This window comes from Neofelis nebulosa, chromosome 13, assembly GCF_028018385.1.
Source record: "Neofelis nebulosa isolate mNeoNeb1 chromosome 13, mNeoNeb1.pri, whole genome shotgun sequence".
NCBI lineage: Eukaryota > Metazoa > Chordata > Mammalia > Carnivora > Felidae > Neofelis > Neofelis nebulosa.
In genome coordinates, this window is record NC_080794.1 from 49196704 (window position 1) to 49222743 (window position 26040).

The 26040-nt window shown below is 55.3% G+C and overlaps 1 protein-coding gene across 4 annotated transcripts in view; it reads right to left on the reverse strand.

Moving 5' to 3' along the window:
• GRID1 (glutamate ionotropic receptor delta type subunit 1) overlaps positions 1-25655 on the reverse strand; it is a 703858-nt gene extending 678203 nt beyond the window's left edge. For 2 of the 4 annotated variants that reach the window (XM_058696896.1, XM_058696897.1), the window contains exons 1-2: positions 25160-25655; positions 22855-23010 (exon numbers count right to left, since the gene is read on the reverse strand). In XM_058696896.1, coding sequence (XP_058552879.1) covers positions 22855-23010; positions 25160-25238 — 235 coding nt within the window. In that variant the 5' untranslated portion in view covers positions 25239-25655. The remainder of the gene's footprint in view (positions 1-22854; positions 23011-25159) is intronic. The other 2 variants (XM_058696895.1, XM_058696898.1) reach the window with 2 other exon arrangements.
• Positions 25656-26040: the final 385 nt, after the last annotated feature.

Below are 26040 nucleotides of genomic sequence, written 5' to 3' on the forward strand. Positions count from 1 at the left end.
GGGCGTATGACTCAGGCTGAGCCAATCAGGATGCTCCCATCCCTAGTAGACCTGACTGGTTCATGGATGGGCTCATGACCCCAGCCAAGCCAGTCAAAATCTTCTGAGGTCCTCTTCCCTTGGGGTGGAGAGAGAGAATAGGTCTCTTTCCTCTGGCATTTTTGCTAAGGAGGAAAAATGACCTTCAAATAAGGAGAAAGCCTAGCAAAAAAATGAAGTCAGATAGACCCACACAGTCCACTCCAGAGCCCAAGATCCAGTCTTGCCTGAGCCCCTTTTGGCAAATGCCAGGGTGAGCTGGATTCTTGTCTCCTGTAAGTGAAGGAGCTCTGATCAGTATTCATTTAGGAAACTTGTTGCTCCTTCCCATCTCAGGAGTCTACCTGCCATCAGAACCCCATTATGATGCCCACCCAACACCTACACAGTGCCTCCCCTGTTCTATTCCAAGTTCAGCCTAATCCTTAATGTCCAGCAGCACAGGCATCCCTGTCAGGGACCCTGGAGACCCTGGCTGACCCCATGACCACTGGTAGTTGAACTTTCAACTCTGTCCTACTCCTCAGTTACTTTGCCTCGCACAGCTCTCACCTTGCTGCTCCGCCCACCTACCCCCCCCCCCCCCAAGCACACACACACACACTCCTTCCCTCTGTCATGAGTTCCTAAAACTGTAAGGCCAGGTCAGTCACCTCTGCATTCCTCACAGCACCTAGCACACAGCAGGTGCCTGGCATGTGCTAGCTGCCCTAATATGTGTTGGGATGGGGATGGGGCCACCTTCAGTGAGCACAAATACCCCAAGTGCCAGGTGCTATGTTTATCCCCATTTTATAGATGAGGAAAGTGAAGCTTAGGGAGCTTAAATAAGTTACTCAAGGTCAAAAGCTGGAAGAGCTGGGGTTCAGACCTAGCTGGCCCGCCTTCAAAGTGCTATCTCTCACCCACTCTTTCCATTAGACAATGAGCTCCATCCATGCACCTGCCATGTCCACTGCCCATCCCAACACCCAATACAGTGCCTGGCCAGACCAGACACCAGTAAACACCTACAGAAGTGAAGGTGCCCTCCTCCCCCCCACACACCCAGCAAGACTGCACCTGGGCATCTCCCAGCAGCCTCCCAGGGGTCCTGCCCTCCAGAGAAAAGCCCCCTGGGAGGAGCTGCAAGGGAAGGCAGGAAAGAAGGCAAAGGATGAGACAGGAGAAGCCTCCAAGGCTGGCAAGGGCCAGGCCAGAGCACCTCAGAGCCCCATGCAGGAGGATGGGGTGGGTGAGAACTGGGGCAGGCACACGCTGCCCTTGGGATGGACTCAGTGATTACCCAGTGCTAGCTGTAGCCACACGAATGAACCTGCTGCTCCCAGAGGTGGGGTAGTTCCCACTGCACTCTGAGGCTGAGCCAGGGGCTGTACGGAGGGGGGCGGGGAAGTTCTCCTGCTGAGGAGAAGATCCTGGAGCCCTCAGGGATGGTCACACTGAGCACTCTGAAGAGCAGTGATTAGGCCGACCACACCTACCTAAAGAGCCCAAGAAAACAAAAGAGGGAGAGAGGAGAGGAGGAAGGCTGAGAGTCAGCAGCAGACCCCAGGCGACCTTTACAGGGAGGTAACCTGGGGCGCCAGGGTGGCTCAGTCGGTTGAGCAGCCACTTCAGATCAGGTCATGATCTCATGGCTTGTGAGTTTGAGCCCCAAATAGGGCTCAGTGCTGACAGCTCAGAGCCTGGAGCCTGCCTTGGATTCTGTGACCCTCTCTCTCTGCCCCTCCCCGACTTGCACTGTCTCTGTGTGTCTCTCCCTCTCTCTCAAAAATAAATAAACATAGGGAAAAATTTTAAAAAAAAAAAAAAGAGGGAAGTAACATGAGGAAGGAGGTGCCAAGGAGCCAGCAGGTGGGGAGAGAGGCTGCTCTGAGAGATCACAGGACAGCATTCTGCACCGGGTCTGGCAACCAGCTCAGAGGTTTTCAGTCCTGACTGGGCACCTGCTGTGTGCCAGGTGCTGTCCAGAGACGGGGACCCAAAGACAGCAATCCCTGCCCTCCCACAGCTTCCACTGGTGATGGGGGTGAACCAACAAAAAGAAGGTCAATCATCTAGATGAATGGCCTGTTACAAGGACACTCATGACACACTACAGAGAAAAACAGAGCAATGTGGGAAGTACCAGGGAGTGAGATAGGTACAGAGTGAAAATCTAAAGAGGGTGTCGGGAAAGAACTCTCAGAGGTGGGGACATTCTGAGCATAGACTGGGGAGAGATGAGAATGAGCCCCACAGATATTTTAAGGGAGAGTGCCCCGCCCCCCGCAGCAGTCAGAAGGCTCCAGGGGTCATGGGTCAAGAGGTGGCATGGAAACCACACCTGATGCAAATGAGTGGAGCAAGAGGGAATTCGGATGACCCACCAGCTGAGAGCGTGGGAATGAATTAGCATGAAATGCATGGAAAGCGAAGCCCCAGACGGCCACAAAGTCAGTCATTAACTCCAGGGGAAACGAAATGTATACAAGAAAGGCAAAGGCTTCCCCTGCTGGGCCGGGGCTGAGCTGTGATGGCACAGGCCTAAGGCAGCATCCCAGAAGGTGCGACACAGCTGGGAGGAGATGGGAAGTGAGGGTACAGGGGGAGGCAGAGCCCGAGAATTGAATCCCTCCCCTGAAGCAAGAAGCCCATGCCAGAAAATCACAGGTGCAAGCCAAGCCCATTCCTGGGATCTACGCAGGTAAACACCTAACATCCACTCACAGACAGGTGCTGCCACTGGCGGGGACAATGCAGGGAAGGGAGCTGCTGTTTTTCTAAACTTTGTGGAAATTGTCAACTCTTTAAACTACCTGCATGTATAATTTTGATTTTAAAAAAAAATGAGAGAGTGAGAGAGGAAGACAGAGAGTGGACAAGAACTCCCTGCTCCTTGGGGCTCCCAGGGCAGCCAAAAGCCTGCAGGGGAGAAAGAGCAGAGCGGCTGGGGTGAAGACTGGAGGCCAGAGAGGCCCCCTGGAGGAAGTGGCCTGAGGAATGCATGGAGGGTGCCCATCGAGGAAGGAAAAGGCCAGAGCTCTCTGCCTCCCAGAGCCCACCCAGGTCCATGTTTCAAGGTAAGCCCTAAAACACAAGAATAAAGGGAGCACAGTGCTCTAGGAACAGAGAGAAAATCCTACTGCTGACACAGAGATCCTGAGGGCATGCTGGGAGGTTCCCGGGTCCTCCATGCCCTACAAAACTAGCCAGAAGGACAGCAGAGAAGATGGGGCTAATGCCCCATGGCAGCCACACCCCCTCTGCAGCCAGAGGGTCTGGGCACTCACACTGCACTCCCCTCAGCGCATTTCCAGAAAGGCCTGCTCAGGGTAATACTTCACCTGAAAGAGCTGGAAGGTGGCATTTCTGCAGCCAGTGAGAGTGGACAGTCCTTCCCTGCAGAGACCCCAGCCCCACTTCGGCCTGAGCATCCCCTTTCTTATACTTTCCAGAGCTACTCCACTTGTCACCAGCTGTAAATGGCAGACCACGTGTGTGTCGTGAAACCCCACGGGAGAGACCACGTATCGTGAAACCTCAGTTACATTTCACAACACGTGGTCTCTGGCTGTAGGCTCTGCATTTACATCTGTGTATGCAGTGATCAGGTGCCCCTATTCCCCAGGCCTGCCCGCCCGGAAGAGTGGGGGGCTGTGCTGGGGCTCTGGGCTGGGGCTGGCTTCAAGAGCATGGTCGTGGGACTCTGTAGCCTTAGCTTGGAGCATCTGGGCTGCGTGGCTTCCAAACTGCATCTCCAGGCTAGACGGTTCTGCATCTACATCTCTTACTCTGAGGAGCTGATATAGAGGTTTGGACCCTGGGGTTTTGCCATGGTGATTTTTAGCTTGCTATTCTGGAGTTTCTGAGTCTAGCAAAGGGGTCCCGTTAAGGGTGCCAATTCTAGAAGTTCTAGCATGGGTCAGGAGGGGCTTCTGAGCTTGAAGTTCTATGCTGGGGGGAAGGGGCTTATAAAAAGGAGTTGCTCTGGGCTTTTCCAATGGAGGGGTTGATGTGGGTGAGGGGCAGATGGGCCTCCCAAGTCTTACCCATCTCTGCTCACTCCTAAACCCTTGGGGGAGATTCTGGCCTTTTCCCCACACCACTGCTAAAAGACCATTAACCAATGGGACCCCAAACACAGTGCCCTTGTATTCCAAGAGGTGGGACAAGAAGCAAGGTCTGAAGAAGGAGGGATTCTCACTGCCCTCATGGTGAAAGGCACACCCCCCCTCCCTGAGATTTCAGGAGAGGCACCACTGAGCAAGTTGCCACAGCCAGCATCCGGAACAGAGAGGGCAGCAACACACAAAGGCCACACAGCACTTCTAGCTGATCCCAGATACTGATCCCACCAATGCCTCAGCCCTAGGCAGGATAACCAAGGAGGCTGAACCCCACTCCCCACAATGCACACACATGCCCACACACAACATCTCATTGGGTCCCCAGCCAATGGCCAAGAGGACCTGGAGCCTTTTCTTCCAACCTGATTAGCCTGACTGGGGCAGCCCCACCCAGTTACAAGGTGGCCTGAACAAAGGCTGGGCCCTGATAAATACCCACAGGGGTCCTGAGACAGGGCCAGGCCCCCAAGACAGAGTAGGGAGGGCAGGGCTAAGGGACATTCTGGGTCTGCAGAACAGGAGATGTGGCCTGGTCCAGCCCACCCTCCAGGAAGCCCTAGGGACTCCAGCCTGGGTCAGACCTCGGTAAGCCCTCGTCAGTCTGTACCATCCACAGAGAGCGAGCCCTGGGTAGCCCTGTGTGCCGCGAGTCCTGTCGGGGAGTCCAACCCAAGGAAGCACTGACCATTGGAGATGTCTCACTTGAGAGGCATACACACAAGTGTTTGTTTCTCTGGAAAGTGCCAGATGTTCAAGATAAAGATCATGGCTTTCCTTGTTGTGTATCCTCAAGTTCAGGGCCAGGCCCACAGTAGGCACTCAGGACATGAATGAGTGAATTACTGTATATTTCCTTTCTAATACCTTCACTGAAGGATCAACAGAGAAATTTATGTGAATGCGGTCAGAGCATCACTTGTGCTCTCAAAACCTTATTCCAGGGATGGGGAGACTCTCCGAATTCTATCCACGGTTTGGGCTGAGTTTTCTGCAGACATTTATTTGCCTTCTCCTAAGGTGATAGAACCTCCCAACACTCCTCTGGAGCTACCTCATCGCTAATTCTCTCAATTTCCATATATAAAATAAATCTCTTAACAAAAACCTGTATCTACAGTGTATGGAACAAAGGGAGATTTCAAAGCCCATTAACTCACAGAGATGGTATGTTACTGGGAGAATATGGGCTGTATAATTAAAAACAATTTAAATCCGATTATAAAAACACAGTGGGCTTTACTGTCTGCCACCATCTCACTAAATGGAAAGAAAACCAATATCTTGAGTTTTTTTTAAATTACTGTAAAATTATGAATTAGAACATGCACAGACCACTGCTTTACTGCTTCACGTTACTGATAAGATGAGGTGAAATACTCCTTGCAGAGAAATATTCCTTACAGAGAATATAAGCTATCTTCAGCTCAGAGCTCTGTGGGGTGTATGTAGTATCTGGCAGGTGAGACGCCTGAGTCAGGAAAGGAGATGGTCTCCACGCAGCCAGTGTGAGGATGGGTCCTTTCTGAAGACCCCAGTCTCAGCATTAGTGATGTCTGGCTGTCACTGTCCTCCCTACGCTGAACTCCAGAGCCCAGTGTCTGGGGGAGGGAAAACCAAGGGACGAGGGGTTTGTGATGAAGGAAACTGGCAGTGAGAAGCACCCCCATGAGCACACCTACCATGAGCCAGGAAAGAGTCCAGCTTTCCTGGCTGAGGGCAATGCCCAGCCCTCAGCATCCCACCTCTCCATCACCAAGGGCGGTGTTGATTGGCTGGTCCTGTCTGCATATAAGTATCAGCCAGGAAGCTCCTAGAGAATATTGGTGCCTGGGCCCTACCTGGGCTTGTAAAATCAGAATCTCGGGGGTGAGCCCTGGGCACAGGTACTTGTCTGAGATCCCTGTGGGTGAGGACTGGGTCTGCTATGCTTACACAGCCCTAGCACAGTGGCAGGCACAGGGTTAGCCCTTGGTAGACATGTAAGCAAGAAATGAATGGGCACATACTGTGTGCATGTCCTCTTTATATACCACTCCTTTGGATTTCATAACCATTCTTCAAGCTAAATGTCAGTATCTCCACTTTACATAAGAGGAAACAGAAGCTAGGAAACATAGAGAAAGTGCCATGGATCACAAGCCAACAAGAAGCACAGGAAGAATTCAAACCCAACCAGGTTACTGGCCAGGGCCAAAGGCCATTCAGGAACTTCCCATTACGCTTCTCCCCTCCCCATCTCAGTCCATCAGAATTGGCCAGAGGCTGGTGGAGGAACAGGGACAAACAAGACTCAGTTGCTAGGCTGTCCAACTCTAGTGATGTCATCAGATAGATGACACTGGGGATAGATCCAGGCACCAAATCCTCCTATGCCAGTCCCTTTGGGGGCCAAAGCACACTTGCAGGATATGATTTCAGGAAAGTCCCTGCCCTGATGCCTGAAATTTCACCATCAAGTCATTCTAGGAAGTCTGGCAGAATCTGAGTATCAGTCAACTTTTATGGCCCAGGTCACATCCCCTTAGTCCACCTTTGGACTGTTGCCGTGGTGACTGGCTGCGAGCAGGTATAATGCAGCAGCGCCTCACCTCCCCTGCACCAGGGCTCCCTGCCTCTGCTGGCACCACATGAGCTGCACACAGGGGCCCACCCAGCCAAGCTGCTGTGCAAACCTGGAACAGCCAGGGAGGGAATGCCCTTGGACCACCCTGACCACTGGGGAGTTGGCTGGTGGATAAATACTCTCCTGTCCCTTTGCTAGGGGGGCAATCCAAGAGTTGGTCTGCATGGTCCTGATGGGGATGGGCCCCACTCTGGGACTGGCTCCGACTAGCTTTCTCTCCTTCCCTGGTTCATACTTCCTACCCCTTTAGAACACATTCCAAAGTATACTGCTACACATCTGCCTTTGTCTCCGGCTCTGCTTTGGGCTTGGGCAGGGGACCTCAGGCTTTGATATCTGTGAAAGGCAGGTACTCTTGTCATTAGCAGTAGATGTCATCAGGTGACTCCAAGAAAGGCCCAGCTTGGGTTGACAGGAACAGAAAAGCCTGGGGTTACCTCACCTGCCAGCAGGAATTTGGGGCTCTGGGCCCTGCTCCCCCAGCCTAGGTGGGGCCAGGTGGCATTCCCAGAAGAGCCTAGCAACCTGCCCCTCCTCTCCCCTCCACCTGACCCATCCATGGATGACCAGGCAGTTGTGGGCATGAGAAACAGGAGCCAGACATATAGGAAGGGCCACACTATGCAGAAATCCTGAAATCTCCAATAATGACTCACTCTATATCTGGGATCTTCAAGGACAAGCCTCTATCCTCAGCCCCTGGGAGCAGAGCATGGAGGTCTACAAGGGAGGGAGTAGAGTGGAGGGAACTGACTGTCCCCTTGTGTTCCCCATCGTCATGGGTCTCTTCCCTCATGACTCAAGGCCTACATCTAGGTATACATCTCTGGGCCCCGAAGCCTACAGCCTACACCCCCTGCCTGCCCTAGGGGCTCAATCCCCAAAGCCTGGGCCACTTCTGCCAGGACAACAGAGCAGAAGCTCTAAGACCCCCGTAGACCTTACGAGGCTGTCAGTACCCTCCTCCTCCACTTAATCCCAGTCACCCTGGTCAGATCAGTGAGCTGATCTGTGATCTGAGCCTTTGCTCAAGCTCTTCCACCACCTGGAATGCCTACCTCCCTTTCTTTGCCTGACCAACCCCACCCCACCCCCCCATTCCTCACTTAGGACTTGACTCAGGAGTCACTTCTTCCAGAAAGCCTCCCATGATTGTTCCCAAGCCCAGGCTAGGTTAGGCACCACATCATTGCCTCCTTGGGCTGGCTTCATTCTCTTGTAGCACAGGTCACGTTCCAAGCCCACTCGACTATCCCTGCCGCTCCCAGCTCTGTGGCCGCAGCGTGCAGGATGGTCAGTCCGGAGGGCCTGGCCCTCACTGCTGGACACAGCCCGCCAGGGCTCTCCCAGAGAATAGTCTTGGTGGGGCTGGAGACCATCCTCTCAGTCCTGGCCCACCTCACACCTCATAAGGATGTTCATATTTCTTCCTCGACCCCTACCACCTGCTTTCTCCAGCTGAAGTTAATAATTTGAAAGTAATTAAGTCCAGCAAACCGAAACCGATTAAGTACAGACTGGCAGTGGCCGGCTGAGCTGCACAGCCTCACGTCTGCCTGGACCCGTATTTGGAGGGCAGTGGGGTGGGGGCCTGATCCCAGGTCCAGCCTCCAGGGACCTGACCACCCTGTGGCAGAGATAAACCTCTCCACGCAGCCAGCCGCCTAATGAGACTGTCAGGGGACCTCTTAACGAGATTAGGCAAGGCCGGAGCTCTGCCTCACGGTGTGTGGAGGGTTTCTATTCAATTAGTCATTCAGAGCAGGGCAGACATGGCCCAGGAGGCTGCAGGAGCCCTTGACGATAGGGCCAGCAACTCCTAGTTTGTCGTGGTGGCCCAGCCTCCGGGGGCAATGGCCCCACTATGCAGAAGGATGAGCAGAACCAGTCCAGGACAAGGGGCAAGGCCAGGTCTCTGGCTACCAGCCCAGGGCTCCTTCCCTCCTTTGGAGGGAGTTCTCGGGAGCAGCCACAAATGGGCCACTTGGAAAAGCGAGGAAAGACCCCAGCCCACAATCGGTGTGGGGATAGAAAAGACCTACTGGGTAGGCAAGGCTGAGCCTGGGTCCAAGGGAAAGGTCTGTGGCTACGTAAAAACTGGGGGCCGAGTGTGTAAGGCCATGACCCAGTGCCCTGCTCTCTCCTGCAGACAGGGTGTTCACATCAAGCTCAGAGAAAGGGAGAGGACCGAGGTCACCCAGGAGCTGCAAGAGCCCAGGGAGCAGTGAGTGACACCTCCTGAGAATAAGGCCCTGCCTCCTATCAGGACTTGGGGGTGCTAAGGGAGGCCTGGGTCACACCACACCCACAGAGACCCTTGGGACACTGGGGAGAAAGGGACTCAGGTCTCAGGTCCCCTCCTATCTTCCCACTCCCCAGCGCTGGCCCCACCAGTCTAGTCCCGACTCTTCCCTCACTGTCCTAAACCCACCCTGAAACAAGTGTCACCCGCCTCTCTCAAAGCCCCCTGGCCCTCAGGCCAGCACAAGTGCCCCTCCCCCAAGGAAACCTTCCAGAAGGGCTCAGCCGCCAGCCTCCTCTCCTTTCCCCACCTACCCCGAGCTCAAACCCTGGCTCCTCCCTCTCTCAACCCTGCCCGAAAGAGAGGTTTCTAGTCAGCATGCTCTGGGATCTCTTGGCGTCCACTGGGTATGGCTCCAGGGCTTTCAGTCCAATCCCAGTCCCAGCGGCCCATGGGCAGAAAGCTGCTCAGGGCAGCAAAGAGAAAATGTGAGGGCATGCTACTGTGGGCCCAGCATCCTCTCTCCTCTCCCAGTGATATGACCACATATGCTCTACCCCTTTCAGTCTTAGCAGGGGTGCTGAGGCAGCACAAGCCTGACCCATCAGGGCATCCCACTCCTCTGGCACAGGACTGATTCCGGGAGGAGCCCGTCCCCATGCCAGACCAGTGAGTGGCAGTCCTGGGACCCTTATGAGACTCCTTTTAAACAACCCCCCTCTTCCCATGGGCAGGGACCATGGGGCTGGGCTGATTAGACATCAGCCTGCAGCAGGCAGGAGCACTGAGTGGATAGGGCTGCCTGGGAAGGAAGCTCCACAAGGATGTGGAGATGGAAGCAGAGTCCTGGGGATACCACTTGAGCCCCTGGATCCAGCCATGTCTGAAGTTACACAACCTCTGGCCTTTGCCATTACATGGCCTGATAAATAGCCCTGTTTTGCTTAGGCCAGTACCTAAGGGTTTCTAACTCCCACATGATTAATACAGCTAATAGAGACGGTGATTTCAGACCCTCAGCAGGTTTCCCTGATGTGAGGTTAGGATGTGGTTTTTCAGATGGTCCAGCTTAGAATTCCCACAAATGCATGGGGGCAACAACTTCCTCCCAGGCCATGAGAGGCAGAAACTCTCCACAGCCTCTAGGGCACTGTGGGTCAGCCACCTTGCCACAGTCCCAGCGGGGTCCTCAGAACATACTCTCAGCAGGCAACCTGACATGCTCCCCCAGGGAGGGGTTCTCTGGGGAGATGATCCCTGGACCCACCCACCACTGGGGTCTCAGCCAGTGTGCAGGCGTGTGTCTGTGAGTTCAACGGGGCACTAGGTATACACTCCTGTGTGTATTTGCAGGCCCACACGTGTAAGTGCCAGAGGGACAGTCAGATAGCCATTCAACAAACAGTTGCCCCAGTACTGCATGTGCCCAGGAGTCCTGAGATGCGGAGCTCATGGTGCCTACACTCACAGACCTCACAGGCAGTGACTAGGACATGATGGGAGACACACAGGACAGTGTGGCAGCAAACAGGAAGCCCCAGCTAACGGAGAAGAGCAGCCAGGGGAGGCCTCCTGAAGAACCTCCCCAGCTAAGACTGCAAAGTGATGGGGAGACTGGGGCACAGGGGCAAGTGGGTGGACAGAGTCAGGGGAGAACCAGGCCCTCTCTGCCGGCACAGCAAGTGCACCAGGGCATGCAGCAGGGACAAGGCTGGACCCCAAGGACCCAAATGCTGAGCACAGACATCATCCTGCAGGTCAGGAGCAGAGGGGTCTGGCCAGACACGAGCGTCAGGAAGAGGCCCTGGTGAGCTCTGAGGGGCAAGGCGGGGCAGGAGCCTCCCCACTGGCAGCAGGTGCCTGGATGTCTGTGCACAAACAGTGTCCCGGAGGTGAGGGCAGGGCACAGCAGGCATGTGGCCCCCATCTAGCTTTACCCCACCATCTAGAAGCTGCCCTGGAGCATTCACCAGGACTGATCAATGGGTGCTGATACTCATCACAAACCTGCCGTCCTCCTTTTAATGAAGTTAATTTTCTTGACAGGAGCTAAGCAGCCTGACACAGTCAGACCCCCTGAGCTGCGCTCAGGCGGGCGTCTCCTGATGAGGTTTTGATCATTAACAACAGAGCTTCAAAGCCCCTCCAGCTCCCGAACACTGTGAGGGCTCCAGCTCCTGCTTCCTCGGAGGCCAGTGTGGCAGGGATAGCAGCTACATCTCTCGTTGTACAGAGACAGCAAGTTCTCTGTTCTCTTCTTATGCCTGACCCCACCATGAAGGGCCCTACCCTCAAGGCCCCATCTCAACCTAATCACCTCCCCAAAACCCCACTTCCAAATACCATCATGTTGGGAGTTGAGGCTTCAACATATGAATTTGGGGGGGGACCCATGCAGTCCACAGCACTTCCAAACCTTCGCTGACCTTGGCTTGCAGGCCCTCCTCCAGCTCTGGATACCAGAACCCTGTGCTGGCTGCTGACCCATGTGGCTGGGACCCCCAGAGGGCCACTCCCTGGGGTGTGCAGGCAGGCTGGCTCCCACCCTCACCCCACTGACATGATGCCAAAGTGCCACCGTGGATGCCAACAATAGGGAAGGGCCCAGGCTGTGGCCCTCAGCCTCTTCCTGAGCTTAGTCAAGTCAAGGTTCCACAACCACAATGACCATCCATTGGAGTGATCTCCAAGGGGCCCAGGGGCAGGAGCACATATCTGGGTCCAAGGATGTGCCTGCCCCAGGAGGAACGGGGAAATGATATTTATTGATCGTTCCTCATGAATGTCCCTCAGAGCTGAGGACATAATAGGGCACAAAAGAGAGCAAGTCCCTCCCTTCCCACAGCCCACAGCCTCCAGGAGACATCACCAAACACAGGAGGATGGGGGCACGGGGCAGGGCCAGCCTCCTCTGGGCATGGGGGGACTCCCCAGGGATGCCACATCTGAACTGAGACCTGAGGAGGGTAAAGAGGGACAGGACTAGAGAGGCTCCAAGCAGCGGCTGGAACTGCTGGCTCTTTCTGCAGAACTTGCCCAGACAGCATGGGTATCTACAACACACACACACACACACACACACACACACACACACACACACACATGCTCGTGCACACATACTCACAAGCACACATACTTGTGCACACGCACATACATGTGCACACACATGTATACACTCACATACACCCCCATACACACACACTTGTACACACACATGCACACACAGGGCAGAGGTGCTCTGCCTCGATTCCATGGGATGCCCGAGGACCTCCTCAGCACTCCCCAGAGGTGTGGCCACCATACTTGCCTGTCCCTGGAAGAACACTGGCCATAGGTGCCCTGTGCAGCCTCAGTTCAGCGCTGTGAGCCATGCAGTTTCCTGTGTCAGCCCTTGAGAGCCTTTATCAGATACACAGGAGAAGCCCTGAGCCAGCCCTGAGCTGAGGCTCCAGCTGGGGGCTCAGTGACAGGGAGAGACGTACCCTCAGGCTGGCAGCCTACATACAGGCCTCAGGGGCAGCCCAGGGAGTTGTTTGGACCACAAGAGCCCCAGGGAGAGGCGAGTGAGAGCAGGTGCCCTGGGAGCCAACCAGGACTGAGGAGAAGTAACATTTGATGTCCGCAGCCGTGACAGGAATGGAAGGCAGCAGGACCTAGCTCTGAGCTAAGTCAGGATCACCTCAGCTCCTGGCCCCAGCCCTCTAAAATGGACACCAGACAGACAAACGCAGGGAGCTCAGACCAGGGCCTAGAAAGTGACCCCTCTCTCTCTCTTTCACTGTGCCTCTGGGTACCCAAACAAAAGGACAGAAGACAGTCCCCAACCCCAGTCCAGGGACAGAGCCAAGGCAAGACCTCAAGACTGAGCAGGAGGAGCTCATGGGAAGCAGACAGCCTGCAAAGCCAGGCCAAGGTCAGGTCCACAGGGGCTCAGGTCATGCAGGGCGAGCAGATGCATAGGCTAAGCCAGGAGCACCGGCCACAGTGGGGTGAGGATGATGTCCACCCAGCAGGGCCCATGTCTCTACCCTGACCAGGCAGTTGGTGGCACCCAGGCAGGCCCAGAGACCAAGGAGTATCATGTACCCTTATCAGGGGCCCAGGAGGACAGGACAAATGGTGGCCAGGACACAGGGAAAACAAATGCCTACGGAGTGTCCTATGTGCCACCACCCACACACTTAACCCCAGCACTAGGCTGAGCACTCCTCTGCTGGGCATTCCGAGGATGACCGCTTGCCGAAAGCCTCCTTCCTTCCAGGCATACCTCACCTGTGTAGATCTATCAACACGACACCAAGGTAACCCCACTTCACAGATGTTGAAATTGAGGCTCAAAGAGGGCAAGTGACCTTTCAAGACCATACAGCTAATCACTCACAGAGCTGGGATTTGATTCCAGACCTGTCTGAGCCCTTTCTACCCATACAGAGCAAGTAGGCTGGGCCAGGCAAGCTGGATTCTGGCTGTTCCATGCACTCAGAACAGCAAGGTTGCAGCATGATTGCAACAGTGTGCAATGACAGTCTCCAGGGTCCCTGAGCTCTGGCCCACACAGATGGCTCCAGGTAGCTTCCATATGAGCCATGTCATCAACAGCAACCTGCTTCCCTGCCCTTCTGGGACACCCAGAAAGGCCGGACTCAACTCTAAGCTGCCCTAAATGCTACAGGGGCTGGGGGAGCCTGCCCAGCCCAGGTCACAAAGGGGAAGGGGGCCAAGAGCCCCTTGGGACCACTCTTCTACCTCTTCTACCTCTTTGCTTGGCCTTTAGCCAGGCATTTTATTAAATTTCCTCAACTGACCCTGTGAGCTATCTGTCCTCTGTGTTGTCACTCCCATCTTCCAGTTGAGGACACTGAGGTAACCTGCCCAGAGTCAAACAGCAGAGCAGGGACGAGAACCCCAGTCTATGAGTGAGAGCACAGGGCTCCTTCTGCCCCCATCTTGGCTTCTGAGCACCACATCCTCCCGTGTGGAGGAGTAGGAGGGCCGGGCCGAAGAACAGAGGTGGAGAGGCAACATCCGGCTGCCCCTGCCTGGGACCAGCGAAGGACTGATGTGAGGGAAGCAAACAGGGTAGACGGGACTGGCCAAGGCCACATATGCCAGATCTGGCTGGAGGGGGGGCGGTACAGCCTGGGCTGAGGACCACCCTGGGGCCCCAACTGGCAGTCCCTGGCTTCACCCCTTGGGAGCCTACCTCACCCACAGCCTGGACCCAGAAACAAACAAATGGAAGCCATCTAATCACTGCACAGCTACCCTGCCTGTGCTCTAGGCCCAGAAGGGACAATCATGGGTCTTTCTCTTCCCACCCCATGGCCATTGGCCACAAAACTGGCTGTTTATAGGTTGGAAAGAAGGTCTTTAGAGAACTCAACTGATGAGATATTGGACACGGACCCAGATGCCTTCCTGGGCCCCATGCCTGTCAGAAAGGCTAGACCCCAGAGAGAGAACCTGTCACTGGCCAGCCCATGGCAGTGATGAGTCTCTGCTCTAGCCCAAAGCTATAGTGAGAGCCAGCTGCTGCTGTGTGGGGAAGGCAGGGGTGAAGATGGCCTGGGGCAGGGGAATTCTGTGAAAGGAACAGGACCACAGGAAACCCTGCCAAGGCCACAGGCAGCTGAAGTCTGGCTGTGGGGGCTCACGGATGCTGGGTTCAGTGATGGCCAGGCCTTAACCCCCATCTTCACCTCAACACTTAGGAAGCAGCTAACCCAAGCCTTCTGAAGCTGTGCCTGTCTGGTCCCTAGTTTACAGAGGACAAGGCTGGTAGACACAAGATTCTCTCTCTCTCTCTCTCCCTCTCTCTCTCTCTCTCTCTCTCTCTCTCTTTAAAGTTTATTTATTTTTGAGAGAAACAGAGCATGAGCAGAGAAGGGGCAGAGAGAGAGGGAAACACAGAATCCAAAGCAGGCTCTAGGCTCCAAACTCAGCACAGAGTCCGACATGGGGCTCAACCTCACGAACTGTGAGATCATGACCTGAGCCAAAGTCGGACGCTCAACTGACTGAGTCACCCAGGTGCCCCAAGATTGTCTCTCTTTTGAAAGTCCAGTGGGGGCTGGGAACCCAGGCTTCCTGACTTCCCCCAACACCAAAGCCCAGAGTTTTCCGGAGCAGAGGGACGTGTAAATGAGTGGACAAGGGGGAAGTGATGGGAGCAATGGATTTGGCCCAGATGGGATCCAATACCTAAGCCTGTTTTGGGTTGTTTCTCTGTTGTTTTAATAAGTCCCCAAGGAAATGGAAGGACTGTTTTGATATGAATAAGTATTTGGTTTTTTGTGTTTATTTGTTTGTTAAAATTTTTTAATTTAAAAAAAATTTTTTAACATTTATTTTTGAGAGCAAGACAGAGTGCAAGCAAGGGAGGGGCAGAGAGAGGGAGACAAAATCTGAAGCAAGACCCAGGTTCTGAGCTGTCAGTACAGAGCCTGATGACCCACGAGATCATGACCTGAGCCCAAGTCAGACACTTAACCGACTGAGACACCCAGGCACCCCTGTTTGTTTGTTTTTTAAAGTTTATTTATTTTGAGAGAGAGAGCACGTGAGCAGGGAAGGGGTTAGAGAGGGAGAGAGAGAAAATCCTAAGCAGGCTCTGTGCTGCACAGAGCCTGATGCAGGGCTCGAACTCATGAACCCAGAGATCATGACCTGAGCCAAAATCAAGAGTTGGGTGCTTAACCAACTGAGCCAGCCAGGTGCCCCATGAATACGTATTCGTGTCATTCACCAAATGTTTCCAGTTGTCCCTCCTTCCAGGCCCACAGTAGGACTGTGCTTCTTGGATGACTTATGACTAGCTGGAACCATGTGAGTAGTTTTGGCCAATAAGCTATAACCAGAAGTGACACATGTCCTCCCCGCCCCCCCCCCACTTTCGGCTGAGACCCCCAGAGCTCTCTTTCCATGTGGCACAGCAACTGGCAATATTCAAGCTGAGTGACCATCATGAGCCAAACTCCATGCTGACCAATGCCGGACATGTAGAATGAGAAGGAGATAAATTTTTGTTATGTAAAGCCACTGAAATGTTGAGATTGTTTGTTGCTACAGCTTAACTTAAGTCTTCCTAGCTGATACAAGGGAACCATAGAACAAAACCAGGGGGCAGGGACCTCAGTAGCCAAGTCTGAAAAAATTCATATCCAAGGATCGCACTGGGTTATAAATGGTTCAGGAATAGGCAATACAGACTAAATGTTTCAAGTTTTTAGCATTTTCTGGTAATGAAAAGGCAAAGTAAAGAGGGAATATGGCTGCTAGAGGGGACCAAGCTAGGGGATTTTTGACTGGAAACTACAAGAATTTGGAAGGAGTCTATCTGCCCTTATAAGATACAGCTCCAGGTGCTAAGGGCCAGTCTTAGTTGTCCTCCACAAGAAATCTGGAGAAATGGCCCCATCAAGCTGCTCCAGACAGGACAGTTGTTAAAGTCCCCCTGTCACCAAGAAAGGGACTAGCAGCCGCTCAGAGGCAGCCTGAGGACAAGTGTCTCACTAGACCCACACACCCCTGGCCTATATGCCTGGCACTAATAACCATCTATTCACAAATTGCCAGTTAGGTCCAAACTCCCAAACTGGGGATAAGGATATGGCAACAGGGATACTAAAAGGAAGCCTCTAGAACCCAAACTATGAGGATGTGAGTGAGGCAGGTGTCCATAAAGTGAGAGAGTGTGTGTGCATGTGTGTGCCTGCCTGTTTGCACACACAGGAGTGACCCTAGAATGAAGGAGAATTCTGGAGCCCGGTTACTCAGCTGAGGGAGGGATGGAGACCACTCCTTGACACAACCACAAGCTGGTGAGCAATCCAGAGAGGGGACTAGATGGTTCCCTGTCCCCAGGCCCCCTCCAGCGTGGAGCCATCACTGCCTGAAGCCACGGCCACAACCATCTTCCAGCCCAAAAGTCTTGCTGGCAGCAGGCCCTATGGGACCAGGAAGAGCTCCAAGCAGCAACCAAGTAAGACGGACTCAGTTAAGGCCCCCCACCTTGGGCTCTAGGTGGGCATGGTGGATGACGTGGGGGAGGAAGGAGGGTTTGAAGCACCTGCCCAGAGAGAAAAGGAGGTATGGGCCTGTGTGGTAGATGGGCCTTACAGTCTGGCTCTTCAAAAAGAAGATTCTCCTGGGACCTTCCTTAGGCACAAGCAGCTTCCAGGCCCAAGGAAGGAAGTCAGTGCATCACTGGAGAGCACAGGTGAGTCTATAGAGGCCTGCAGGCTTACTGCCACCTCCAGAGCAAGCTTGGTAGACATGGAAACACGGCCATAGGTCCCACGTGCCTCTAGCAGGTCTGGCTAAGACCAGAAGATGCCCCCCAGCAAGCAGGAGAGCAGTCAACCGTGCAGAAGAAAGGAAAGAGGGGACAACGTGCACTGGCTATGATGGGCACTGACAGGTGTGCCAACATGGCAGCAGGGCGATGGCCCGCAAAGACCCCCACACCCTAATCCCCACAACTGTGACCACATGAGGCTTCACATCAGAGAATTAAGGTTGCGGAGGGTTAATTAATCAGCCAACTATAAGACAGGGAGGTTGTCCTGGATTATCCTGGCAGGCCCAGTGAAATCACAGGGTCCTAGGGAGGGAAAGGCAGAAGAGTCAGAGGCCAACAGAAGATAGGAGGACAGAGGCGAGATCAGAGTCACTCTGTGAGAAGGACCCCACCCACCATTGCTGGCAGAAGATGGTGGAAGGGGTCCAAGAGCTGAGGAAGACAGGCAGCCTTTTGAAGCTGCAAAGGCAAAGAGACAGATACTCTGCTAGAGCCTCCAGAGGGAATCAGCATCTGGACTTCAGTCCAGTGAGACTTGTATCAGGCTTCTGACCTACAGAATCGTAGATGATAAATTCCTGCTTTTGACCAACTAAATTTATGGCAAAATTTGTTTCAGCACCTGGGGAAAATTGCTCCGGCCAAGTGGCTGGGAATGACGGTCGCGGGCCTACACACATCTTTATGATATCACCAACATCACACTCAGAAAGCCCCTGCTGGTATCTCCTGGGCAGGGACCCATAAAGCCCCTCCCAGAGACAAGTGGGTCAGCCAGAGGGTCTAGATGGATTTGCCCTCACTGGCCTTATCCTTCTGAAAGGAAGCCATGGAAGATGCCAGAGGCATCAAAGCTCAGGGCAGGAGACCTTCTAGCAGAACATCTACATCCCAGCATGGCACACAGGAGGCAGGGTGACCATCTAGGAGAGACCAATATAAAATGAATGACCAAGGCCATCAGATAGGCACCAACATGCTCACTGTTTTACTTTCACTTTATTTCATTGTCTCATTGTTTTATTATGAACACCAAGCTATACTTGGGTAATTTTTACCTTGTCTTCCTAAAACACTTTTGTGCTTATTGGAACTAAAAGGAATATTGCCTCCCATGCACATTCCTCTTTCCTTCCTCTTCCCTAAATTGTTATCTTTCCACTGTATGATAGATATGTCCACAGTATAACCAATAACTCAAATCTTTTACTTACAGTAAAAGATAATACTGTGAACAGAGAAGACTCCTGCTCAGCCAGTTCTTTTATGCATTTACTCATTTATATGATATTCTCTTTGAGCAAGCACTTTAAAACAATATGAAATTTTTTTACTTGACAAATTAGTGTTTCTTCTAGTATCCAGAAGACAAATTTTCACTTACTATGAAGATGGGCTTTGCCAACTGAATCTCAGGCACAACATTATAAAGATTTAAATGTCATTTCGGTGTTACCATTTGCTAACTTTAAATCCTCATCAAATGCATATTTTATTAAATGCGACCCATTCTTTTACATCAACTGACCAGGTGTCTTGAAAGGTAGTTTGTCAGGAGCTTGTACAAAACCAGCCTGAAGAAATCGTAGGTATAAATCTTAGTACCAACAAATCAAAGCAGAGTTTCTTGTTCTCTTCAGTGATACTTAAGCATACCTTAGCATATAAACGACTTCATTTTTTAAAAAATTGATTGTCTTGAATATTGAAAAATATATGCAGCCACTAAGCAGTGTTTACATGTATGTTGTAGCAATTTCAGAAAGAGCCAATAAGATGTTACATGGAAGAAGAAAAAAAAACAGGGTATCCAGCTGAACAGAACAGAATGGGAGCTCTCACTCAGCACTTAACAAAATACAGTGAGTGAAAAAAGACTGGAAGGAACTGGTAGGATTCTGAACGATTCTGTTCTGCCTCGTGAGGCTTTCCTGTCCCTTTCATGTTTTATATAATGAACATGCATGGCCTTTTCCTTTTCTACATTTTTTAATTGATTCATGCTCACTGTAGCGATGCGTTTCTTTTATAATCAGGGGGGAAAAAGTTTAGCAAAATGCTGAAAATGGAAAGGTCAGTGAGAGTGTGTTCTCAAGGAATTCACCAGCTTGAGAAACGATGTGGCTGAAAATATCAACAGCCTCAAGAGAAAGTGAGATGGATTCACAGCTGGGTCAGGGGACAGAGAGGGAATTCATATTTACTGAACACCTACCACAGGCCTTCTGCAGACAATTTATACATGTCTTGTCTCATTTCATCTGCATGATAATCCCATGAGCCAGGTACTATGGTTGGTTCCTTTTAACGGGTATGGGAACAGAAGCTTGGAGCAAGGCTAGGACATCTCCATCTTGCACATGAGGTAAGACAAATTTGAACCCGGTTTCTTGGGCTGTAGCGACCAAGCTCTTATCCTTGCATGGTGCTGCCTCGAAGGCAAAGTGGGGACAGGATCACCTCAATCCCAAATGTACTGGGGGTCCATTGGGATCTTGTCCAGCCCATGATGGAAACTGAACCCCGGTGTGCCTCTGCCCTCGGTCCATGGCCACTCTCCACCAAGAAGTCCTTTCCTTTCCCACCCAAATTATATCCACCACCCACGGCCTACTGCAATGATCATCCAGGCCCAGGAAAGAGAGAAGATATCCACCAAGCAGGACCACACCACAGGATGGACAGCAGCCCAGAGCACAGAAGGAAGGACATGCAGAGAGTTGAGTGCCTGCCCAGCTAAGCCCCAGGCTAGGGACAAGGAGCCTCTGAGCACTGCTCTGCACTCCCTGAGGCCGTTGAGGGGCTGGCTCTTCCTATCCCTTGTCAACATCCAAGGTCTGTGCAAGGTCATGGGATAACAATGTGGATTTCTGCCCACACGGCTCATCAGTTGAAAGCACATACCAGCTTTAACCAGCACACACTCTCTGGGCAGCAGGCATCCCAGTAGCACCCAGTCCGTATGCTTCTACCCGGATGTCATCAGACATCCCTCAGTCACGAAGATCCAACTCCCTCCTTCTGGACAGGTACACATGCTCCCCCTCACACCCTCTGAGACTGTCAGCCTGTATCCCTGGAGCCTGAGACATTCTTCCAATCATAAAAATACAGAAACTGAGATCCAGAAAAGCAAGACCCTGGGTCTCCAGGACAAAGGTGCCCTGGGGCTTGAAGGTTGAATGGCCCACAGGTATGTTTTGTTTGGCTTATTGTTTAAATGGTTTGATTCGTTGACAACAGTTAGAAATCAGATTTTATAATTAAAGTCCAGATTTGGGGCTCCCCTTACAAAAAAAAATCGGCACATCTACTATACTAGGATTTTCATTCCCAAATGGCAAAATCGGCTACGGCTGTATAACAGCTGCTCCTTTTAACAGAGATGACCTCTCCAGACCACACGCTACAGGCCCTGCAGGGTCCAGCTGCCCAGTTCACCTATGTGTGTCACCTGCCTAAGACTGTAACCCTGGGCAAGAGCATCATCTTCATTCCCTGGAGACCTGCTGTTGGAGGGAGGGGGGATGGGCGTCATTCAGGAGCAAAATGAATGAACATGGAATACTCCAAACAGCAGAGGGGAAGTCAAAAGAAGCAAAATATGTCAACAGAGAATGTGGAACAGCCAAAGCAGCATGTGGAACACAGGCAGGATCACCACCACACTGTGAGCCCCTGGGTGCAAGAAATGCATATGTCCACCTGTGTCCTCAGCTCCCAAGCACAGAGAATGACTGTCCACAGAGACAAATGTGTAGAAACAGTGTCAAGGGAGCAAGAAGCACTGTAAAAATCATGGCATGTGACTGGGTAAGTCCGTGTCACCCCGGATCCCCACCCCAGTTAGGGTCATTCCTGGCTAAGGAGGCCCCACCCTCCCTGGCTGGAGCTCACACCAGACACTTGCAAGGAGGTGTAAGGAGATCACACAGAAAGGAAGTCCAGGGGTGGGCCATGTGAGGGCAGGGGCTGTGGTAGGCCACACAGACACCAAAGGATGGAGATTCCCCCTTCTGTACCTCAGTGGACATCAGACAATAGACGTCTGCCAAGGCTGGAAGCAGCAGTCCCCACGACAGACAATGCCAGCTTCACCCCACTCGCCACCACTCCAAAAACACACTCAAAACTCCAGGCCTATACACCCACTTTAAGGCATCCTTGGGCCTTCAGGACTCACAGTTGAGCCTCCCCCTTCTCTGCTGCACCCAAGAATAGGAGACTCCCAAAGACCTCCTTCTAGCACAAAGTTCTCTCCAGCACCAGCTCTGACCTTCTGGACACAGATCAGAGGCTTCACTGAATCACCCTACCTGTGCAGGTACCCAGGAGCCCAGCAGCCAACATATAACCCAAGGCAGCAGAAGGGCTCTGGGCCCAGCCACTGGAGGGATGGGCTGGGGGGTGCAGGAGCTGGCCTGGAACACTCAACCAGCCCACCTCTTACCTATACCGGCTGTCCTGTCAGTCCCTCCTGGGAGGAATCCCTGCATCCTGTGCCACCAGCTGTGTCCCCTATCCTCACACTCCAGGGCAAGGGCCTCAGAGTCAACCCATGGATACGGAGAGCAAGGCAGAGCATAGAAAAAGGTACCTAGGCTAGGCAGATGCCAGAGGTGGAAGGAGCCCTAGGCCCTGATCAGGAAGGTGGCTAGTGACATGGAGGAGGAACGGGGCTCCAGAGCCCAGCCCTGAGCCAGGTGAGAAGGAAAGGAAAGAGAGACGAGGGGGAAACAGAGGGTGCCGCCGTTGAGAACACCCCCGCCACGCACCCGTTAACCCCCTGCTGGCGGGTCCAAACCGAGGCAGCGGCTGCAGGCCACGGCGGCGGCCGCACAGGCGAGGGCTAGGATTCCCTCCCCGCAACCCGGCCGGCCCAACTCCGCTTCGTTTCTGGTCAAACAGCGCCCACCTCCGGCCCAGGCGACGGCGCCTCCGCCCGCGGCAGGGACAGCGAGAGAGAAACCGGTTCCTCCAAACCCGGAGGAGAAGCACGGCACAGACACGCCGGCCGAGGCACTCAGTGGGCGCAGGGCACAACAAATTGTGCTGCGTCGAGGGGAGTCGGCGGGCTCCGGCGCCAGGCGCTCCTTGCTTCCAGACGCGGAAGACCCCCGCCCATGGAGGTCAGGGGCGGTGCACCGACACAGGTACCCGGCACGCAGACACGCCCACCCACAAACACTCAAGAAACAAAGACGGCCCTGAGCTACATACGCCTGCGCCGCCAGCGCTGGGCGCACACACGAGCGCACCCAGCTGTAAAAGAACCGCACAATCCCGCAACACGCCCGGCAAAGAGCCCAGCTCGCTGTGCTCACAAGCTCCCGGCTCCAGCTCGCCGGCGCAGAGCACTCCTCGCGCCACCGTTTGGTGGGCTGGCGAGGGCGCGCGCAACGTGCTTGGCACCGCGCGTCTGCCCAGGTGCACAGGGGGCTTTGGGTGGCCAAGCCCGTCCCAACCCCGCGGGTCTCCGCTGCTGCGCCGCCTGGCAGGCCGCGGCCCTGTTTAGTTAGCCCTGGGCGCCGCGGCCACTCACCTTCCTGAACGGCCTGGAACGGGTTGTTGGCCTCGATGACCTTGATGGAGTAGGTGATCTTCTCGCTCTGCAGGATGTCATCGTTGAGGCTCAGGTCTGATACGGCCAGCTGGAACACCCTGTCGTCCTTGGCCGCGTTCTCCTCGAAGATGGCACCTAGAGGAGAGGAGGGGTCAAGACCCGGCCTAGAGAGGAGCTCTCCCTCCCCACCCCACCCCCACCCTAGCCTTGGCCCTCGGGTCATGATGCTGGCAGGTCGGCTGGTTGCCTGGTGGGGAGTTTCTCGGACTGGGGTTTCAGCTTGACAGGACAGTTTAAGGCTCTCCTCGTCAACCAGCACGGGAAGACGTCCCCCACACACTGAGTACATGTGCACACAGTTGACACGAGTTACACATTGCATATGCTGCCACCAGGTCACACATGTGTCTCACAACCAAGCCACCTCGTGTCCCAACCATGCCCCACGGACTGAGGCAAGCTGGAGTGGCCTCAGGCAGCACCTAAATGCCTTGATATGGCCCCTTGAATCCCATCGCAGGAGCCAGGAATTTCCCCTGCAGGGCAACGGTCCCAGACCCCAATCCCAAAATGGAATGATGACTTCCTTCTGCCCTGAGATCCCCCTTTGAGTGAAGCTGAGTAAGCAGGTCAACATTGAGTTTGCTGCACCTGGGGGCTTCTTTACGCAGGGGCCTGGATGACCAGCAGGTCAGTCCCATCCTGGTTCCACTTAAGGCTACCCAGTCTGGATCCCTGGGCTCCACCCCTCCTTGCTTATTCCTGCGTGTATGTGGAAGGAGAGGGGACTGTACCCTAGACCACTTCCCTTCAGACCCAGTAGAGCGGAGGCCCTCATAAGGTACTGCTCTTGAAAGGGCCTTCTAGAACCACGAACATCTCCAGGGCAGCCTCGGGCTGGCCCTTTGCGCGCTTAGCACCGCCTTGGCGGACTCTGCGCTTCCAGCGGAGATCGGTCCGATTCGCCAGAGCTTGGCCCTGCAGCCTGGGCAACTCTGGAGTCTCCCCAGCCTCGCCAGGCCCCGAGGGTCCCCACGGTCCCAGGACTGGGCCCGATGATCCCGGGAGCTGGGGACTGGGCGGGAGGAGGGAGGCCCGGGTTCCACGTTACACCCAGAGCCGCAATGCTGACCGCGAGACCCGAGGCCCCCCTCCCCCCGGGCGGGAAGCAGGTTTGGCGCCGGGCCCCTGCGGGGGGCGTTGCAGCTCACCCAGCCGAGGCCTACTCCCTCACCACTCCTCCCCACCCCCCACCCCACGCCCTGCCCGTCCCATCATCCCTGCCTTCTCACACCTCCCAACCCCCAGTTTCTCTGTGCTCGCTGGTCTTTCCCAACTTCCGGAAAGGCGACTGCAGAGGGGCTCCCCCAAAGCAACCGCTCTCAGCCCCCCAACCTGGCCCAACTTCCTGGGATTCCTCCCCTGTCGCCACCAACTCCCACACACTCCCCTTCCGCGCGCCCCCTCCTCTTCTCCTCTAGCTCATCTCTCCTGGTTCTATCCCTCCATGCATCTCTTCCCGCTCAGCGCACACACACACTCCTCCCCACCCCCCGCCGCCCACGCTTTTTCCCCCGGCTCCCACCACCTGGACCGTCTGCCGGCCCCCAAGACTTGGACCACGGGAAACTCTGGAACTGTCCAGGATTGGGCTGCAGTCGCCACAACCAGAAACACAAACACCCACACATATACTGCGAGATACACAGACACACACCGGGGAAACAGGCAGACACTGTGTCCACTCTAACAGGCTGACAGTCGTGCACGCACCAACGCTGGCTCAGATGGACCCACACATCCCAACGCCCTCTCGCAGTGACACCAACACGGTGCCAGGCGCACACACAGCGATACACGCTGACAACACCCACCCACCCACATTCACACACGGTTCCGGTCGGGGCCTCTTTGATCCTGCCCTGCCAACTTGGCGAGACCCGGGGCCGTGCCCGCCCCCAGCCCCCCGCTGCTCGGAGCCCGCCGACGGCCCAGCCATGGGCGCGGGTCCGGACGCGCGTCCAGCCCCGGGCTCCCCGCAGCCGCGGCCCTAAGTGTCGGCAGAGGCCGCAGGGATTGGAGCCCCGGGGAGCGGCGAAGAGCCCGCGGGAGCGCGGCGCGGCCCATGCACAGCTCCTCCGCGGGGCGGCGCGACACGGCCCTTCGGGGGAGCACCGCCCGCCGAGCCCCTCGGCCCGGGGAACCGCCAAGTTTGGACGCCGCGCACCCCCCACGCCGCTGGGGCCCCCGCCCAGCCTCGACCCCAGCTGCCCGCCGCGCTCACCGATGTGGATGATGGAGTCGGCCCGCACCGACACGCACTGGCATATCCAGGGGAGAAGCCACAGCGTCAGCGCTTCCATGTCCCCCGGGCGCGCGGCTCATCCGCCCGGGCCCGGGGCGAGGCCGAGGGCAGCGCGGAGCGGGGAGGCGCCGGTCCGGGTGCAGTCCCGGGCCGCTCCCCGGGAGAGCCGAGCCCGCCCGTGCGTCTTCTCCCGCGCGCCCGCCCCTGCGCCCTGAGCCCGCCCCAGCCCAGCCCAGCCCAGCCCAGCGCGGTCGGGCTCCGGCTCCCGCTCCCGCTCCGGTGGCGGCTGCGGCGGCGCTGGCAGCCGGAGCCGAGGCCGGCGAGGCGGGGGCGGCCCGCGGCGGCGGCGGCGGCGCTTCCCGCGGCTCGGGCGGCTTCGGAGGCGGCGGAGGCGGCGGCCGGGCCGGCGCGGCGGCTCCGGGCTCGCTGTGTGTCTGAGCCCCGGCGAGGAGCGAACTGCGGAGGACGCCCCCTCCCCTCCCCCTCCCCCTCGGCTCCGCTCCCCCTCCCCTCCCTGCCCGCCTCCCTCCCCTCCGCCCTCCTCTCGGCCACGTGACTGCGGAGCCTCAGCCTCGCCGCGCGGCGCTCGCCCGCTCGCGGCTCGGAGGGGGCGCCCGGTGCTCCGCACTCCTGGTCCGGGGGACACTCGGGGGCCGGCATGGCAGCAGGGACCGGCCGAGTCCGCGGCGCGCAGACACTTGGCGGCCCTGGGTCTTATGCCCACCGTTCGCTGGGGGCAAGAGGATAGATAAGGGTCGGCCACAGCCTGCCCTCGGGGGATCTCGGAGCGCCTGCCGACCTCAGCCTCCGAGCGTCTCGGGCCATGCCCCCCGCCCCGGACAGAGAGCCCTAGCGGAGCA